The following is a 20,900-nucleotide window of genomic DNA, read 5'->3' as shown; positions in this document are numbered from 1 at the left end:
TTTTCTATCCTCTCATAATAGTCGACATACTGACTATTAATTTAAAAGCGTTTCAGACGATTGAGAGTGATTCCCATACCCTTAAGGGCAGTCACAGATTGGCCCTTAATAACCGGCGCGCAGTCATCAGATTAGCGCGGAAATCCTGTTTAGCAGTTTCAGAATTGCTGAAAATCCTTTCGCAGCTGCAGGCTCGCGATTCAGAAATCCCACACCTCAAACCTTATTCTCCAAATTTTAATTACCACATAATTGAAATTGATATACTGTATTTAGCTAGCAGGTCCAGCCTGCTGAGAGCTAGAGCGCAATTCTCAGATTGCGGATTATTGAGCAGACGTTTATTTGCTGTAGAGAATAATAATCTTATTATTGATTCTCTGTTCCCTATACCTTATACCGTATACCTCATACTCTGCACCCTATTCTCTATAACGTACACCCTATATCGTGCTCTATTTGACGATATCTTAAATACCACTAACAACTCCATAGTTCCGCCATACCGTTACTCCATAGCCCTCACCTTAAACCCCATAGAAAAACCACATCCCGGGCTTGCAGGTACAGCTTGCTCGCCGTCAATTCGCAGTTGGTTCAGATTGCGTACTACCTTTATAAATAGAATTATTGGTAGGGATCTGATAGTCAGATCCTCTCCTTGTATAGGGTTATCTTAATCTCCCTTAACACCCACCCTGTATTCCAAAGGCCGAGGGCCGAATCGGTCAGCAACGGCACGGGCAAACACTCTTCCCCTGAAAGTAAAATCTCGCGAAAGAAGCAGAGGGTAAAGAATCAGGATAGAGGGAGAAGTGTAGGTCCGGTAACTCCACCTGTCAGTACGGCTACTGACCCCGAACCCATATCCGACTGTAGCTAGTCCGCGTTGTAGCAATACTTCGCAATTATTAGGAAACCTAGAGGGTGGAATAGGACATACTAATATACTATAACAATATTTGTCTTAACATGTTGTCTTAGTCTTAGAAACAAACTACAATTGTTCGTATTGAACTTGAAGTACCCTTTATTAAAAACTTTAAAATATCTTAACGACTGGTTTCGACCATAGGTTATTTTCAAGTTAAAATGACATATTTTAACTTAGGCTATTATAAAAGGTCCTATTAACTTGAAAATAACCTATGGTCGAAACCAGTCGTTAAGATATTTTAAAGTTTTTATAATAAAGGGTAGGTACTACAAGTTTTCATATTGTTTTTATTTTATTAATTTTAACAAAAGTAGCCTATATAAGTGAAATGATTTTATAGTAATTTAAGTTTGTTTCTGTGAACACAATCCTATTATATTAAGCGAGCAATTTCTGTATTTATATATTTTTATATCTGGTTATTTATGTTCAACGGATCTCGAAAACGGCTTTAACGATTATCACGAAATTTGGAACATAGTAGGTTTATGATATAAAAATTCGATTGCACTAGGTCTCATCTTTGGGAAAACTCGCTGAACGACATTAAAAGGATAATTCATCCTTGGCTAAAACAGCTGTGGATAGTAAAAAAGTAAGTGAGCGAGTGAGTATGTGAAAAAACAAAATATCGCATCCCCGAAATTCATAAGATGACATATAGCCAGCTGTGAAATATAAACACGATCATTTTAGAGAATTGTGTTCTGTATATCAATAAATAAAAATAACGACCGAAGCTCGGTGCCCCGATATTTGTGGTTTAACAGCACAAATGTAGTCTTTATGTCGCAAGTCATATAATTATATTTGAGTCAACTCACAAATATTTTCGTTTGAGTAAACAGATAATCAATTATATATGTGTCTGTTGCAGATGAAGCAATACCTCTGCCCGAGTTCCCGCTCATTCCGGCATCGAAAGGTTTCTGCCTGACGCTGCGAAAATCGCTGGCCACGTTCACGGAAACGCTCAAGTTGCAATCGCTGAACGAAGCCGAGCGGAGAAACTCGACAACAACGGAAGTCGATAACTGCAGTTAGTGCAGCCGCTGGTCTAGCCTTATTAACAAATTGAAGTTATTCCTATTCAATTACCCCCTCCCTTATTCCATAGTACAACACAAAGTTCCCCTCTCCTAGTAGTACAATAGGCGCGCTTCACAAAATAAGACAGACAGTTCATTAAAATCAGTCGGCAGTGTTGTGAAGAAAAAACTTTGAAAGTGTTGTAAAAAGTTTGTCGTTTGTGAAATTTGTGAGAACATGGACTGATATTTGTTTCAAGATTGTAAGTATACAAATACATCACACAGTATTGGTGTCTCATCTTTTGTAGTTGGGGCTTAGTGATATTTGTAGTATTATATGCAAGCGATTTGGATGGTTGTTGGTTCAAATCCTAGGATGTTGAATTTAGGATCTGGAGAATATAGCATTTGAATGGTTGTTGGTTGAAATTCTAGGATGATGAATCTAGGATCTGGAAAATATAGCATTTGGGTGGCTGTTGGTTAAAATTCTAGGATGTTGAATCTGGAATCTGGAGAATATAGCATTTGGGTGGTTGTTGGTTCAAAATCTAGGATGTTGAATCTAGGATCTGGAGAATTTAGCGTTTAGATAATATTGAATCTGATACAACCGTATTTTGCTTGAGTGGAAAAGAAATTACTACTTTTTGAACGGGTCTTGAAGTTCAGTTTGAATAAGCTATGAATGTAGCCTACTTTAAAGAAAGGTTGGTCAAATTTCACTCGGATTGTTGAATTATAGCTTTAAACCCTTTAAAGCAACCTAGTTGTTCCATGGGTGATAATCGTATGCATTTTCATAACTTTTTTGAGAGTAATGTGAGAATTATTGTAGTGTTCGTAGTAAAAAGGTCAACAGATGAAACTGGATTGAATTGAAGCTTTAAAAACCTATCTGTAGTAACCTAGTTGTCCTGAAATGAATGAAATTCTGGCAGATAAAAACTAATTATCTATGAATGTATCGTATCTTTCTTGATTCATTGGAAATTGTGTAGAAAAATTTATATTTTCTAAAAATAGCTTTGTTATAGTATAGATTGATATCAATTTAATCTACTACGATAATCTTACATAAATCTCAAGAATATGAGTGTTACTACCTCTTTTTTCCATAATTAATGAGGTACTTATGTTGTTTTGAAAACTTTCCTAAAAACCTTCAAATCTAATTCATTGGGCTAGTGAAATAGATTTGGTTTTAGAAACACTCTTACCGGTTTTTCATTCGTTTATGAGATTGGAATTTGTATCATTTGTGTGGAATTCAGAAAATACATTTGTGTTTAATTGGAGCAAAAATAATTCATTTCAGAAATTGTTTGTTTCGAGCTACGTCATTGAATTGTTGGAAAATTTCCAAATTCAAAAGGAAAATTACTTGGAAGAACTTGACTTGAAAGTAGGCTATGTGTGGTTCATAGATGAATTTTTGTTGTAGATTAAATAAGAATGGTGCAACAAAGCTTATGATTTGTGTATAATATTTTGTGCAATTGAAAACATTAATGCGACAGAATCTTGCTCTGAAATGTATGAATAAATTTATGATAGCTACAAAGATGCTATAAATTTAATTGTTAAGTGGTTGCTGTGATTAGAGAAATGAACATCTACTGTCTTTAATGAACGATCTGCCCTGTTTCGATATAATTCAGTTCCTTCGGTTTCTGTTATAGAAAATGATATAATGGAAAACTATTCGTCTTGTAGAAACAAATAATATTGGGTGCGCTGCTTAGTGATCGCACGATATATGCGACTTGTATGTTACTGTTATCAGTTATTAAATTTATTGTTTGTTCAAATAATATTTAGATAGATAATAATTAAATTAACAAGCACATAGAGTTTGTTAGCCTCTGTACTATACAATAATAAATAATATTGAGAGTTCATTCCTGCTATATTTTTATCATAAATATATTCATGAATCTCGATGAAAATTCTTCTTCTTTCGGCTCTTACTCTTTAATGTTTAAGCAATTGTATTATGATTATTTTTGTCAATAGCTATGTAAAATTGATCGGTACATACACATAAAGATATTAATCTATAAGATCAGTAATTATAGTGAGAATCACAACTGTACGAATACATTATTTATGACGGGTTATTATGCATTGTTAAGTTGATTCATCTTTCTCATCTCAAGCATCATGAACATCGATCAATTATATCATGATAGTTGAATTACACGAAATATTTTATTTATTAACTGGCTCTTTTTATAACCTTTCTAATCCATTTATTAATTTCAATTGATACACAGGTGATTCCAGGTTAATAAACCATTATTTTTTGGTATTAGCCGGTTTTGCTGTTTTTAGAACCAGTGATTTCATTCCAGCAGTGTAATTCCAGGTTCAGAGAACAATGCTAAATGAAGTTTGTACCAGATATGTGAAGAAAAATAAGGAGAACTCGGTAAGCTGTACCAAGAATGTTTTCTTTGTATTTTGTTCGATATTTATGTATTTTCTATAATATTATGTTGACTTTTCAAATTAATGCTTACGACGGTGGAGGTAGTTGTTCTTACTAGGACAAGATCTACTGATGGGAAAACTTCAATTACTCTATGGGCCCGTTCTGTGTACATGGAATGTGGTAAATTGTCCGATTCACAATTTACCAAGTAAAAAGTTCCGCGTTCCATGGGAGGAATTTTGACAGATTCTGTTCCAGAAACCTGTTCCAGCTCCAAAATCCTGCCCCACAGTCGAAGTGTGGTAAATTGTCCGACCTGGTACAGTTCCAACTGTCTGAGCTCTCATTGGTCGACTATTGTAGTTTGCTTGCTTAACTGCGCATGCACCAACAATATGATGTTTGATAACCATTCATTAAATGAATTTTTCTCGATAGAAAATTTGAGAGTAATGGAATAAAAGAAATTTACACTTTTCTAGACGGTAGGTTTGTAAAACAGCCTTTCTTCATTCACGCAGCTAGTGAACGACACAGTTTAGTGTAAATCAACTTGATATGTGCGCGTCAAAAGCTTGAACCAACAATTTTGAAATGGCGTTCCATGGGAACATTTTGCACTAGTCACGTGATGGAACAATTTACGATTGGAACTGGAACAATTTACGATTGGAACTGGAACAATTTACTGTACACAGAACGTACACTATGGAACAGCTTTGTGAAAATGAATCTTTGGTATTAGATTTAGTCTAATCATAATTGTCAGGATCAGCTCCCTGCAATTTCAAAAAATCCAAATGTTTGTGGAAGAAGTGATGCAGTTCACTCATCGAACGGAAGTACCGAGTGCTTGTAACTTATTTCAGTCCAGTCAACGAGTAATTTCCAGGCCAAAAATTATTTTGAAATCAAGTTTTCCTCGACGACGACGTAAAAAAGTTTTGATGAGTTGGTATCAGATCAATCTTTTGACACAGACATATAGGACATGGAGTCTATAGGCCGAGGGCCCTGTTCCATGAAAATCAGGTCCTAGGTTGAAAGAATACAGAAAACATCCATGTAGTTTTTTTAAATAGTTTAATTTATTTTCTAAGAAACATCTGTATTCTCTTCAAATGGAGGCGTGTATATGTATATGGAACTAGCCTAAACTACACTCCGATTTTTTGAGAGTTTGACAATGTCGAACGCCTTCTTCATGGCTGGGCTCTCTACTCAGGAATAGACAGTCACACAGAACAAACGGTATATGGAATACCCCTATATAGAAGAATATCTTCCATATAGATTAAATCTTCCCTATATATGGAAGAGTGTCACTTGTTAATTGAGGAACTTGATAAATATTGATACTCATGTCAGTAATCATGACAACATTGCTTCATTTATTATTGCATACTGATTTACAATGTAGTTTTTCGCTCTCACCTTGTATGCTTTCAAGCATTGATTGAAAATGTTTCCTTGAGAACAGTGGGCTTAGTTTGCTAGGCTCATATGAGTGCGCATGCGCTAATGCATTCTGCCGTCCTTCAAGAATCAAGAATTTTTATTTGCTACAAAAACTTTACAAGAAGCAATAAGCATCGTCAATCAAATACATTACAATAAAAATGCAAAAACATGCAGTTTTCCTTTAGGAAAAAAGCATCAAACATCGATAATTTCCAATCGTTATATTTTCTTTAAAATAATAGCATTGTTCTTTGTTACAAGACCTCTGCATTCTCATTTAACAGGATCTAGGTTCGACTACATCAAAAATACAGAAATGTACTACTTCATACGTTTATTTTCTTAGAAACCTTTGTACAACATATAATTCGATACAAATAGATGTTCACAATAAATACTAGATCGTTGAAATATAAAGACAGGCCATAAAAAAGGTAACACATAGTTAAAGCTCAGGTTAGGTTGGTAACTTGTAATAAGCGCGCTGTGGTGAGTCATGTCCGGGTAATTGCGTTCAGTAGACGTAGCCTCCGTTGGCCCCGATCTGCTGTTGGCCTCCCTGCTGGGGAGCTCCGTAACTGGACGACGGACGACCTCCACTGCCTCCGAAACCTCCCTGACTGCTCCCGAACCCTCCCTGACTGCCCCCACGACCTCCCTGATTGTAGCTGCCGCCTCCCTGGGGTGCTCCGTAACTGCTGGAAGGACGTCCTCCACCGCCACCTCCAAACCCACCCCCGGATCCTGGAGGCAGGTAGGAGCCACCCGGACTTGAGCCGCCTCCGAAACTTTGTCCGCCTCCCGGTGCTCCGTACGATCCGGAAGGTTGGCCGCCTCCGAAACCGCCCCCACCCCCGCTACTCGACGAGTCGTAGGAGCTGGACGGTCGGCCGACTGATGCTCCTGCAAATTGAAGTGATTTTTTACGATTTTAAATATTTCTTAGTCCTAATAAGCGGCTTCTATTCTTACTGGAGTAGTACAGGATAACTAAGGGCCAATTTCCGAGTTCGGGATTTAGTCAAGTTCTAGACTAGCTGGAGTCAGAAAATTGGCTTTCCGAAACGGGGCGTAGTCGCAGTCACGTTTAAATTAAATTTCGAAAAACTAGAAAATTGAACACAAAATAAATTAACGAGAAAATAGTGTAAAGTTTCAGCTATTTTGAATTATTTAGAAATGTTTCATTTCGTCAAGGAAAAATGTTTCCAATTATAGAAATGAGAAAATAAAGATTGTCATAAAAACCCCGTTTCGGAAAGCCAATTTTCTAACTCCAGCTTTTTAAAATCTAGAACTTAGCTAATTCCCGAGCTCGGAAATCGGCACTAAGTGTATCATAAGTTATAGCATATTGAAATTGAGTTCTATTCTTCTTCGGTCACAACAATTGTACAAAAAAGAACTAAACAATCAGTATGAAGAAGGCTCCTCACATGGGTTAATGCTAATGGGCTAATGGGTAATGCTGATTGCTATGAAATCACGGTTTATAAAAGTCACCTGACCATATTGTTGTGGTGTTTGCTCATTCACACACTAAACTCCAAGCCACATGCAGCGTTTTTCAGGCGTTTTTGCACCGCTAGTGCAATAACCCCTGAAAAACGCTTCATTTGGCTTACTTTTTAAACGTATACCGGTATCATTTGAGTTTCAAGCTTCTTGGAGGTTATTAATTGTGTTTTTTTGTGAAGTATTTCATAGAGAAAAAAACATAGATACTATTTCTATCTACTCTTATTCTATGATTTGAATCAGAGGCTATAAATGAGAAAGGAGTTGAAGAGAATGATGAGATCATCACAGTGTAAAAAATCTGTTGTGGTACACTCACACAACTTTCCTTGCTCATTGAACTGTAAGCCTCATTCTTAAACGAGAATAATTTAGGGGAATAACATAATGACGATTGGCGGCAACATATTTGAAACTATACTATCAGACTACTGTATATGTGTTTAAATATAATTGTTTTCACAGTACTTTTTCCTTTGTGTAAATTGTGAAATTCGATGAATTTGAAAGTCGTCAAAACAGCTGTTCCACAGATGAAATATCTCGACTATGTGTTCTTTTTATAAACTGCTCTACCTACCTACCTCATGCACGAGAAGGACAAAAGACTCGTGTCAGTTTACAAAGTCCATTTCTCAAGGATGGGGTGAACCTCATTAGTTTCCCAGGAAATAGACTCATGCCAGTTGATGGAGCTTATAAGTAGCTACCCATGGTATAAATTTGAAGAAAATCGTTAGAGCAGTTTTCGAGAAAACCGTGAAAAACATGGTTTTTTAGTAATTTTCCGCCATCTTGAATTGTATTCTATTAAATTTCTTATTATCGGGTCCTCATGGTATAAGGACCTTAAGTTTAAAATTTCAAGTCAATCGGTTGATTAGGAATGAAGTTATCGTGTTCACAGACATTCACATATACACACACACATACCAACACCCAAAAATCATGTTTTTGGACTCAGGGTACCTTGAAACGTATAGAAAACTTAAAATTGGGGTACCTTAATTTTTTTGGAAAGCAAATACTTTCCTTACCTATGGTAGTAGGGCAAGAAAAGTAAAAATGGCCGACAGTGCTGGGGAAATCCATTACAAAGTGTGTTCAAATAGAGATTAATCTTACCTCCAAATCCGTTAGCGCCGCCGCTTGGTGGTAGGTATGTGTTCTGGGTGGCTGATCCACCTGAAAATAATTTATATGAAACAACTATTAATCACAATAGTCTATTTATTTCCTGTATCATCAGCGTAAAGACGATAGGGTTAGCGGATAGATTTCACATCTGTTACATCAAAACTTCACACTACAGCAATTTTCCAAAACAATGTCAATGTTACAGTATCCACTTCTCTATGAGATACAACAAAAATTCTTCTAGGTATAATACCATAGAGAAAACATAGCATAAAAAGTTATCCCACAGTATAGGGCGTTTATATCCCAAATTTCAGTGTTAACTCAGGCCGATAGTCCTAGTAGTTCTTTCTCGTGAAGCCATGTGACGCTGGTAGTCTCTATCCCCAACAAAATAGTAATAATAGACAGAAGTCGAGAGGAATCAGCTTGAGTTAACCAAAAATCTGATTGAAATTTTGGAACAAGAAAAACTTATACCATGGGATATCTACTCATGCTATCTTTTTTCTATGATAATTATTATACTGTGAATAGTGATATGATATAATATAATCTTATGAATATATTCTCGGGAAAACCCATGTCTGACGGCTGATAACAACCATGCCCTATTTGAATGAATTTATTATGCAGTTTTGAAACAAAGGTTGAACTGAATCGATTCTCTATTTAAGACTCTGACTAGATGAAACAGAAAAATACACATTATTTATTTCTACTTCATATTATTCATCCTTGGGAGTGAAGTATTTCTGTTTCCAAAAATCCAAATATTTTTTCTTAATAATATTGTCCAGTTCAAGCTTGATTACATTACAATATTGAAGCTAATGTTTATATTTCAATAAATACCTTGACCACTGTAAGATCCTCCAAATCCTTGTGAACCGCCCCCTCTACCCCCTTGACCACCTGATTGGTATCCACCACTTCCCCCGCCACCACTTCCTCCTCTGGGAGGGAGATAAGTGTTACTGGCTCCTCCTCCAAATCCTCCCTGACCTCCTCCGAATGAACCACCTCCCGATCCCCCGCTATAACCTCCTGAACCACCTCCAGAACTGTAACCTCCGTTGCTTCCCCCGCTGTAACCACCTCCGGACCCACCGCTATAACCTCCAGATCCACCGCCGGAACTGTATCCTCCGTTTGATCCGCCGCTATAACCTCCTCCTGAACTTCCCCCACTGTAGCCTCCAGAACTTCCACCGCTATAACCACCTGATCCTCTACCACCGCTGTATCCACCTGAACTACCACCCCCGCTATAACCTCCTGAACCTCCTCCGCTATAACCTCCAGATCCACCTCCCGAACTGTAACCTCCGTTTGAACCCCCGCTATAACCTCCGGAACCACCACTGTAACCTCCCGATCCTCCTGAACCACCGCTATAACCTCCAGATCCCCCTGAACCACCGCTATAACCACCGGATCCCCCTGAACCTCCGCTATAACCACCGGATCCCCCTGAACCTCCACTATAACCTCCCGATCCTCCTCCGAAACCTCCTTGGCCACCGCCACCGCTATAACCCCCTTGACTCCCCCCGAATCCCCCTGAACTCGGTGGCAGGTAGCTATTTCCTGGGCCACTTGAGCCACCTCCTCCCCCGGAATAGCCTCCCCCACCGGATCCTCCTGAGTAGCCTCCTCCGTTACCTGAAAACGTTAATCACATAATAGAACAAATTTCATTGTTTTTTTTTTGTTTTTTGCTTTATAACCAGACTAAACATTTTGAAAAAATATTTTTTCCCTATCTAGAGGACAATGCATTATATTACTGATAGCTAAAAAATTATCATGTCGGTTACAATAAATTACAAACAAAATTATTTTGATTCACAGCATTGAGAAACGTTTTTTAACCTCAATGTGAAGCATAACTGACACTGAAATTATCTCAGTTCATTCATCATTGGAATGGTAATCCATAAAAATGAAAATTTATAATAATTTTAAATTACTTGGTGTTATATAGAACTCTTGAAAACTTTTTAGGCTATAGAGTGTTTATAGAGATACTCAGATATGACTTTAGTTTTTTCCTCAATAATAATAATAATAATAATAAAGTAATGAACGAGGACTGCGAAGTTAACAATGGAAGTTCGGACATGACAATTTTTTCAATATTGTAATTGGATCTTACCCCCAAAAGGGCTTCCAGAAGAGTATCCACCACCTCCTCCTCCTCCACCTCCACCTCCTTGGTTTGGTGGCAGGTAACCCCTCGCAGCTGCCTCTAGACCCTCTATGAGAAAAATGAGAGAACATTTTTAATTTCAAAACCAATTCTAACACAAGATAGAGATTAACTGACACTGAAATTATCGCAGTTCATTCATCATTGGAATGGTAATCCATAAAAATGAAAATTTATAATAATTTAAAATGAAAATGAATATGAATGATTGTATGAACTATTTGATCAGTGAGACAGTGATAAAAATCGCTCGAAACCTGAATGGGGTTTTCTTTGAACAGCACTAAATAATTACGATCAAAGAGTCCATTGACTGTCAAACACAGCTAAACAGTTTTCAACCATATTGGATTAATAATAAAATAAGCCCTTGATCATAGAAAATACTTTCGGAATTGATAAAAAAGGAGTGTCAACACTCACTTATATCATTATAATGATTGCATAGTAAACTTTGATAATGATAGTAATTTCACTAAAGCTTGCCATCTTTGAGGTAAAAATACAACTGATAAAATTATCACACCTGCAGTTCTAACAAGTGATAACAGCACAGTATTCGTGCAACATCCACTTATTGTTGTGAAAGATTCACAGAGTGATGTTTAGCCGACAATAATTCACACTTGGCGTCGTGACGGCCATCTTTATTATTTAGTGTTGCGTGACTACGTCGATTACAATTATTATTGTGACATGCGAATGGCATATTTGTAGCTACCATTGAAGTGATTTTCGCTACTTTAGTCAGTTGTCAGCCATATAAATACATTCTCACGCAAACGCTCTTATCAGAGAGACATTGTACATTTGTAAACCAACTGCAGTAGTACGGTACGGATTTGGCAAGACAGCGGCTTCAACAAAAGCGACGTAGTGAGGTTCACTTGATTCTGTCAGCATTGGTTGAATGGGAAACACATTAAGAAATTTAGAAGGAATACTGACAATGTGTAGTGAATCTCACTATGGAAGCATTCGTTATTGTTGTTTTGAAGTGGAAATCTCACTTTGAATGTGTTTTGCGCGCGATGCAACTGAAGTATGTTGCAACTGCATGTATATCTTGAGTCGCGTTGTTGTTGTAGTCGCGTTTATCGCTGCAACTTTTGATGAATATCTTGTGTAGAACACGAGTTGCCAGTAATGAGCAGCGATTTGAATCTGCCGCTCGTTTTGTGTGTGATGATGTTTGAAGGAAACAAATCTGAAGGATTGCGAGAGATTCTTTTTAATGACATTTTGGAAGCCCTAAGCTCTATGAATAATTTGAGATAAATACTTTAATGATCATCTACTATAAGATGTGACTTTGTCAAGTTGTCCCAACAGATTTAAATTGTTTTCCAAGTATGATTGATTGGTAATTGCAGTACGTTTAGAGGTGATTTGAGAGTGGGTTTGATTGAAAAATGTTGAGTGTTTTGTAGATGGTGGGTTGAGACTAAGTTTAGTGGGGACTTTTATGTTTAGAGGACTTTTAAGTTTTAGGGGAAAGTGAGTTTGCTAAAAACATTATGAGTGTTTTGTAGATGGGTGTGCCTATTCAAATGTTTAATAATATAATATTATGTGTAGGGTGTAGAGCATGAATAAGAATTATTGCGAGTGATTCTTTTCATTTTAATCTTTAAAATCTTTTTATAGTCCAAGCATGGAGTTAAGTTATTCATTTACTTTTTACTTGTTTTTCATATTAATGTTGCAATCTAATGTATCGCCTTTACTTCGTTTTTACTTACTATATTATATATAAAGTTTTGAATAAATTGAATTGAATTAATCTATTAATGGATTAGGCCTACCTACTAGATTTTCCCATTTCAAATTCAATTCAATTTCATTGCCTAATAATAAATACAATAATTCCACAATCACAATTTATAATATATTCGATTATCAAAAATAAAAAACTCAGTTTATCATACTTTGGTCAGCTTACGATAGCATATTATGGGTGGAACACTAATTTGGCAATCCCCAGTCAATAGACTGTGGCGAAGAATAAACAAACTCAACTTTGACTAAATTTCAAAATTTGAATCACATTATTTTATATGTCTATTTTGGAAAATTTTTATCAAATTTCATTATTATGTATAGAATATTATTGTTGAATTTTTATTTATTCTTCCAATAAGAATTTTAGTACGCTGTTATTTCCAGTACGTTCTTAAGTTCAGAATTGCGAGAAAAATTGAAAAAGTTTTATTTTAAATTCAACATTAGTATAAAACAAGTGGAATAAAACTATTTGAAATTTTAACAAGCTGTTTAATTTACAACTTAAGTTGGTCTACTAACAACCAATTAACAATCATCAATCGATAATTCTCAATAACATCTTCAACATAGTTCACTAGTGATTAATTGTGAATGGTGTAACAACCTGAACTTGTTTCTCAAAAATGTTTTTGTGGCAATTCAAAGTCGTTTTATACAATATTGAAGCACAAAACCACCACGGCACACATCACATCATCTTCTCCAACTTATGAAGTTATCAAACTACAGTAAAGTCAAACTTGAAATTATTTGACTCTTCATTTTTGTGTTACAATGTGACTAAAAATAAATAATACAAGTATTTCTAATAATAATTTCAATTATTTTTGTATGTTTGAATGTGTGATGCAACTTACCGAGTCGCGCTCTCTTCTGTCTGATTAGAACCTGCTCAGAGTCTACGGTGCTTAAAAATAACGTTATTAGGGCCAGACATCCCTGAAACAAGAAAACATGAATAGCAGCACTACCTTAGAAAACGCTATATTTGGAATTTCAAGCCTTGCTTTATTCATAGTTTTTCTTTACAAGTATTAAGGAAGTTATTATTCATTCTTCAAATTCATATTTGTAGTTCAATATTATAATAATTATTGCATTCAGTGTCCTAGGCTATTGTAAAAAATTAGTTTTCTCCATTGTTTTCATTTTTTATTTTGAGTTCATAAAATAATTATATTGTATAATTTTTTTTTTAGTTTCAATAACATTTCAATTATTTGATTTACAAATTACAGTTGGGCTGCAGTTATTTAAAATTTAACATTATTATGTTTTGATTTTTCGGTTGAATACCGCGTTATGCAGCAATTAATATTTGTCAATTATTTACTTTTTATGTTGCTAAATGTTATCTTTTCAGATCAATCCATTAAAAATAATTGTGATTATTAATGCTATTTTATATAATGTATTGATGAGATTTCAGGGTAGTAATTAATCAATTAGGTAGTATGTCTCAAATCGTTTAACAAAGTAAGTGTTTTTCAACCACTGGGTGGCACGAAATAGTCTGCATTGGAAGTGGGAATTTACTTAGACTCATTGCCTCAAGTCGCTCTGTGAGATGCTGATGCAGTTGAAATGATTATTTTTAACAGGAAGGAAAACTGTAGTCTATATGCTTTTGTGGTCATTTTTACATTTAGGGTCATTTGCATTAGTCAGAGTGTTAGTACGGTCCTATAAGTGCACATAATAAAATTCAAATTACATAGTAAAATTCCATTTGACACTTTTTTAATGAAAGTGGACAATAATAAACAAATTTCTTGTTTCCGCAAAGCTCAAGCTAGATCCATAGTAGTGCGGTGTAATGGAAAATGGTATTTATTTACATGAAAACATCAATAAATTTTATCTCAATAATTCCGATAATTATTTGCTTGTAGGTTCTATAAAATATCTAGAGAAGGCAAGATACGTTTCTAAAAATTATTGTACTGTGAATTATTGATAGAAACCTTTTCCGTAAAAACAACACACTTCTCTAACTTTTTGCTCTTGAATCAATATGGACAAGTGATTTCTCTAGTACTAACCAATTCATCAAGGTCTGGTTCATGTTTTAATCGACATAATTAAGTAATTTTTCAAAATTAAGTGATTTAATATGCCCGATTTTTCAAAACAGCTATTTTGCTTCGTTCTAAATTTATTGGATTACATTGTTGAGAGGAATTTTTAGTACTGCAATATTTTTTTCGTTTCAACATTAAAGTCGCAGTCTAATAACTTTTCGATTTAGTTAACTTTTTAATCAATTTATTTGATAAACTCCTTATTTTTACTGCAATTTCTTTTCTGAGGAAATTTCTCTTCTTACGGTGTAGAACCAGTGTCAATTCATGGATCTCGTTTGATAGACGATTAAGTTTGAAAATTCCCCAAGTAGGATAAACTTGGTCAAATTATCATTACTATACTGAGTGAGATGTGAATTAATAAGGGCCAATTACCATTATTGTCTTGGCTATTATTGTTTTGGCTACTTCATTTTGCTCCGTTCTAAATTTATTGGATTACATTGTTGAGAGGAAGTTAGTATGTACTGCAATTCTTTTTTATTTCAAGATTAAAGTCGCAGTCTAATAACTTCTCGATTTAGTTAACTTTTTAATCAATTTATTTGATTAACTGACTTTTTGTCAACTTATTTATATTATTACATCGGTGTTTTGGAACGTTAATTGTTTATCCATAAGAGACCATAATAGCCAGCTTATAGATTGTGTTTTGAAAATGTGTCCAAATAAAACGGTTGAGATGCACTGACCAGGACCAAAAACAAAATTCTAGTCCAAAAATTAGTAGATAGGCTAGATAGAAAACTTTTTCTGTCAAAAACCACAAATTAGACTGTTTGAAATACGAACAGATTCAAAATAGAAATAGAAAAAATATGTTACAGTAATAGAAATATAATTAGTTCGGCAGCTATTTCCCCTTGGGGCGGCGCACTGATATAATAACTTTATCAAAATTGTGCAAATTTAGTAAAGCACCATCTCTTATTTCGAAAATTAATAGAATCCAGAATTGGAGAAAATATATGCAATCACCCTTATCTCCAGCTAGCGAGTTATCAAATCTCCAATAATTTTCATGTTTACCTCACTATCCAGTATAATTTATTTCCAATAGAATTAGTTACATAAGACCCATTCCTCTATTATTGTTTAACTGTTTGCTGCAAGTTTTGTCATCTTATGATTGTTCTCATTATGCAAAGTGCATCAGGAATTACTACCATGTAATTTATTATTATTTGATGAGTGCAGATTTCCTTATTTTCACTGAAATTTCTTCGTTGAGGAAATCTCTCTCCTTACAGTGTAGAACCAGTGTCAATCCATGAATCTCGTTTCATGGACGATTAAGTTTGCAAATTACTCAAGTAGGATAAACTTGGTCAAATTATCATTACTATACTGAGTGAGATGAGGATTTATTATGCCAATTACCATTATTGCCTTGGCTATTATTGTTTTGGCTACTTCAAATAATATTCTCTGAAGAGTATCCAGTTTATGTGGTTTATGGGCATCGCAGAATTTACTATTTATTTCAAAGATATAATTCTATAATAAGGTGTAAAGTACTTTTTATGGTGACGATGATATTGTGATAATAATATTTGTATGGCTTTTTGTTGGTGGGGAATACTCTACGAGGCTGTAGAAATTCTATAATGTAAGTGTAGATAATCAGGTATAATCCACTTCCAATGGATTCAATAATTCCGATTTCAATTATCTCAATCCAATAATAATTGATTGAATTCATATATAAGCCTTCTGGATTTATAGAGATCATATTTCGCAATCATATTGCTTGAAATGTTGTATATTCTTGGACAGTGGATGTTCGCAATAGCTTTTTTGTAAACACTAATAAACTATTGGAACGTTCTTTTTTCCTCAACGTAATGTCTCTCTCAATAAATTTGTATAATTCCAGACATTTAAAAAAAATTCTTGAATGTCTAAACTCTCTCATCAATTGATACAAATATAATTGGGAGAGAAACAATAAGCTCCCACAACTTATTTCTTATCATTTCAATAAAAAAAACTTACAAAAATAATGTGATTTTTCTCACAATTCTCACTTTTAGTTGAAATCCAATTTACAATTTAATCAAAACTCAATAAAACAAAATTTAAACTTTCTCTAAAATTTCCATAAAAATTATTCGTTTGTGAAAACAATGCACAATATTCCAAATCAATTCCTCAAGAATCATATCAAATTCTTAGATATACACTTGAAGCTATGAAACTTCAATTCTCCGCGTATAAATTTCTTGGATTTAGAGTACGATGAATCCACTTTTCTATACATACTAATATCTATTCATCTTCCCATAACCGTCTCCACAATAACTATGGATCTCATTGCAACATTTACATAACATTTGAAATTTCGTCCTCTTATTTACAATTATAACTTGATTTTTTATGCATCCATCCATCTGCTTGGCCTTTGTTCAAAGTCATAAACCTATGCAGTCATAAAAACTATGCAATTCCCAAAATATTAATTTTAACAATTGAAATTTCGTCCTCTCATTTGCAAATTATTGTATTTACATGCACCAATGATATTGTCTAGCACTGTTGGCGAATTACAAAAGAAACAATTTTTAAAAAATGTTGAATTCACATGAGCTTTCTTTAGCTCTATTTAATTTAATTTGTATATCTCTTCTTACTTGACTAGAATTGAAGCAGAATAAGTTAACCAACTCACTGCCAACACACAAGGGATTTTATGTTGGCAGTGCCGAAAATTACATTGATAATTATTGTTGTGCAAGTTACAATCAATGTCTATTTGTAGGTAATTGTATGTGATTTTTGGCAATAAAATTCAATTCAATTAAATTAAAAAAATTCAGTTCACATTAATTTTAATAATTATAATAAAACTCATCAAAGATGAATAAAATATTAAAAAATCATCCGAGATTATGAAAATAATAATGTATAGATATAAAATATTATCAAGATAATAATGACTGTATCAAACATGAACAAAATAATAATTTATAAACGATAAATAAAAAATAATGTATCGCTGTTCATTTATGTATCATAATATTATTATTTATCAGTTTGAAAATCACTTCCTAGTGTTCGAACATACTGTATATCATCATCAGTCTTATTACCAACTCACAAGACTAGAGTCAATTTGGGCATCAACCCCAAAAAATGGACAAAATAAAAATCTTATAATTATGCAGTTGTGTGTGATGTTGCGGTATTTTTTCATAATGAAAACACAAATAGAAATCGTCAACCCTTTTTCATGAATTTAATTATTGTGAAAGATGATAAACTTGACTTACCAATTTATGTGAGAGGCCCGTCATGCTTAGGCCGTGTCTGTGTCCGTTTGCGTGTGTGATTGAAGCACTGCGACTTATTGTTGATAACGTTGGGCGCGATTTGTTTTTATAGTTCCCCAGACTCCTTCGCGGTTGGCGGCCTGGAGGGGCGCTCCCTCACGTCCCAAAGATAAAGGATCCGATTAAGGATCTGAAGGAGAAAGGGGGGAAGAAGGAGAAGAAGAGGAAGAGGATCTGTCGTCACTGTGTCTCTGCGATAAGACTACTGTTGTTGGCTTCTTAGGTGTATTATCTACGTATATCATTCGTTTCTGTTGTAGTTTTTTATCTTCATTCTTGAAGAAAAATCATTATATCAGGCTAGCAAGCACTGAGTTTTTTGAAATTTAAATAAATACTGTAAAACAGTCCAAAGATAGAATAACAAGCAATACTCAGTAATATAGGAAGATTTTTCTCAAAATTGTCACATATCATAATTCGAATTCACTGTTACACCACTATCCTATTCATAAAAACTCGTAGTACCCTTTATTATTAAAAACTTTAAAATATTTTAACGACTAGTTTTGACCATAGGTCATTTTCAAGTTGAAATTAATGAATGAAGGGTACTACAAGTTTCTATATTGTTTTTATTAATTTGTACAAAAGTAGCCCATATAAGTGGAGTGTTTCTATAATATCCTATACACTAAAACACTATATTCCAATATAGTATTTATAATCTCTTTCTAATATAAGCCCCGGTTGCACAAAATCCTGTTGAATTTTAATCATGATTAAATGCCACGAGAACCAATCAGATAATTCTTTTTTGAAAAGAAGGTTTCTCTGATTGGTTCTCGTGGCATTCAATCATGATTAAAAATTAACAGGCTTTTGTGCAACTGAGCTCAAGTAAATTATGAAATATCATAGAAATTCTCCATTGTAGATTTCAAATGATCATTCTCAAAGTTTGAGGTACAGCAGATAAGAAGCATTTGGCTTTGTATTTCTGAAATTTGTATTACAGTCTTGAAAACCATAAACATAAACAAAGAGGTTTCACAGTATCAATTTGTCACTATATATAGTGAGTTTATTTATCAAAATCGAATAAATTTATTACTGTTGGTTCTACCATTGATTTCTAAGATTGTTACTTCAAACTCACTCCTCTAATTATCTCTAACTTTTGCTCTCTGTAATTACGCTATATAGTGTGTCCCGTTGAGCATTAGGCTACTGTACCCTCTTTCTCACAAATCACTTTGACTTGTCATAAGGAAAACTGTCGGTTTGGTCAGGAATCATTCCATTTAGAGATTTCTATTTTCATTTAGTTACATAAGATTTGATTGAACTATCAGCTACTTGATAGGTTAATGAACAACTTTGACTTATGTCGTGTATTCTTGGGGATGCTAAAAAGGTGAGATTTTCACTTGTTAAAATGCTTGGTGGTTTTTCAAATCTTCTCCTTTTATATTCATTTATTTCAATTAAATTATTATAAGATGGATATGATTAGTATATCATATAGAAAATATCTACTTATTCACAAAATACATGAACTGGTATGGAAGAGTATGTGATATAGAAGCTAGTGCATCGCAACTTCGGTCTGCTATTACTGTGATATCAGATATCACTCTGATATCAGTGATATCTGCTATCACTGGTTTGGTCATGGGTTTGAATCCCATTCTGTTATTGAATTTGAATTGATTATTAAATTAACTAGTATTAAATTTTATAGTATCAAGTAAACTATTATAGTATCAATTCTATTACACAATCATAATCCATACATTTATATGGGCATTAACAGAAGAAAGAAGAGATTGTGTCAGTCATTGATGATTGATTAGAATTAAATGCTATTTTTTGCTTCAATACTTGGAATAGTTGGGGTCATATATTTACTAACATTTCGGAAAAACGAACTTAACCAAGTAAATTTTGGTTTCTCTGCGAACAAAGACAGGATTTAATCAATTGTGGAAAAATCTTTGATTTTTGATTAAATTCGTTCTAAAAATTTTAAAAATATTATACGGCCCCTAATTTATTTGCTGGTAATTATTGTTATTTCCATTCAAAACCCACTCACTATCCCACTGAGCTATCAAATGACAAACTTGATAAACTTCTTGAAACAAGAAAGAATAACTGGGAGATTTGAAGATTTCAAGGTCATTGAATTCAGGGTGATATGAATAGGCCTACATCAAATTTAATTATTCCTATGAAATATATACTGAAAGTTAGTTAACATTCTATCAATAAGTTTGTAAAATACTGAAGAACCTGACTTAAGTATTATCTAACAATTTGAATAAATACGGTACCTTACCTAAAAGGAGATGAAATCTCTCAAACTTCTATAACAGTTCAAATAGTATGTTTATGCGTGTTCACGTTGTTCTCAAAATAACAATGGTTCGCTCACAATTGAATAACATTTCGCTTTCTTTTGAACTTCTGATAATATTCTCTGCTTCATTCATGACAACAAACTTGGTTACAATGAAAAAGGAAACATATTCTTTCTCGTTCTAATCCATATATTCACACATTTAACATAGTGTAGAACTTTATTTGTATCTCATCATATTGCTCCTTCTTCTCTTTATTTTGAAGTATAAATATTGTTGAATTAAAAAGACTGAGAAATTGTCAAAAAACCACTGATTTATTGATAATTAGAAAGACCGGTTTCGGTTAATACACCATTGTCAATCTCTGATAAACTCAGTTTAGAGACCACAGAGATTGACAATGGTGTAATAACCGAAACCGGTCTTTCTAATTATCAATAAATCAGTGGTTTTTTGACAATTTCTCAGTCTTTTTCATTCAATATGAATAATTACCACAATATCAACTTCTCAACTACACAAAAAGTATAAATATTGTGTGAGACATATCCATCATAACAGTATTATTAATAATACCTCACATTCCTGATTCCTCAGGAAAAAGTCTGATCCAGTTGTTTTTTAATTGATTATAAAAGTCTGATTTTCAAGTCTGTGAAGAGGAAG

At 34.0% G+C, this 20,900-nt stretch overlaps 2 protein-coding genes across 4 annotated transcripts in view; one reads left to right on the top strand and one right to left on the bottom strand.

Moving 5' to 3' along the window:
• The window catches only part of LOC111045672 ((E3-independent) E2 ubiquitin-conjugating enzyme UBE2O), a 60,643-nt gene extending 56,453 nt beyond the window's left edge, over window positions 1-4,190 (top strand). For both annotated transcript variants that reach the window (XM_039434769.1, XM_039434768.1), the window contains one exon: window positions 1,815-4,190. In XM_039434769.1, coding sequence (XP_039290703.1) covers window positions 1,815-1,981 — 167 coding nt within the window. In that variant the 3' untranslated portion in view covers window positions 1,982-4,190. The remainder of the gene's footprint in view (window positions 1-1,814) is intronic.
• Window positions 4,191-6,180: 1,990 nt separating this feature from the next.
• On the bottom strand, window positions 6,181-18,016 carry LOC111045618 (glycine-rich cell wall structural protein). 2 transcript variants are annotated; one of them, XM_039434767.1, is made up of 8 exons: window positions 17,869-18,016; window positions 13,373-13,454; window positions 10,677-10,778; window positions 9,629-10,183; window positions 9,374-9,574; window positions 8,507-8,566; window positions 6,518-6,766; window positions 6,233-6,475 (listed from the first exon to the last, which is right to left on the bottom strand). In XM_039434767.1, the coding sequence occupies exons 1-8, from the start codon at window positions 17,890-17,892 to the stop codon at window positions 6,378-6,380; spliced, it is 1,371 nt and encodes a 456-aa protein (XP_039290701.1). In that variant the 5' UTR covers window positions 17,893-18,016; the 3' UTR covers window positions 6,233-6,377. The 2 variants fall into 2 exon arrangements, with proteins under 2 accessions (XP_039290700.1, XP_039290701.1); XM_039434766.1 differs by having other exon boundaries at window positions 6,181-6,766.
• Window positions 18,017-20,900: the final 2,884 nt, after the last annotated feature.

This window comes from Nilaparvata lugens, chromosome 8 (genome assembly GCF_014356525.2).
Source record: "Nilaparvata lugens isolate BPH chromosome 8, ASM1435652v1, whole genome shotgun sequence".
NCBI lineage: Eukaryota > Metazoa > Arthropoda > Insecta > Hemiptera > Delphacidae > Nilaparvata > Nilaparvata lugens.
This window is presented reverse-complemented; position numbering and strand designations above follow the sequence as displayed.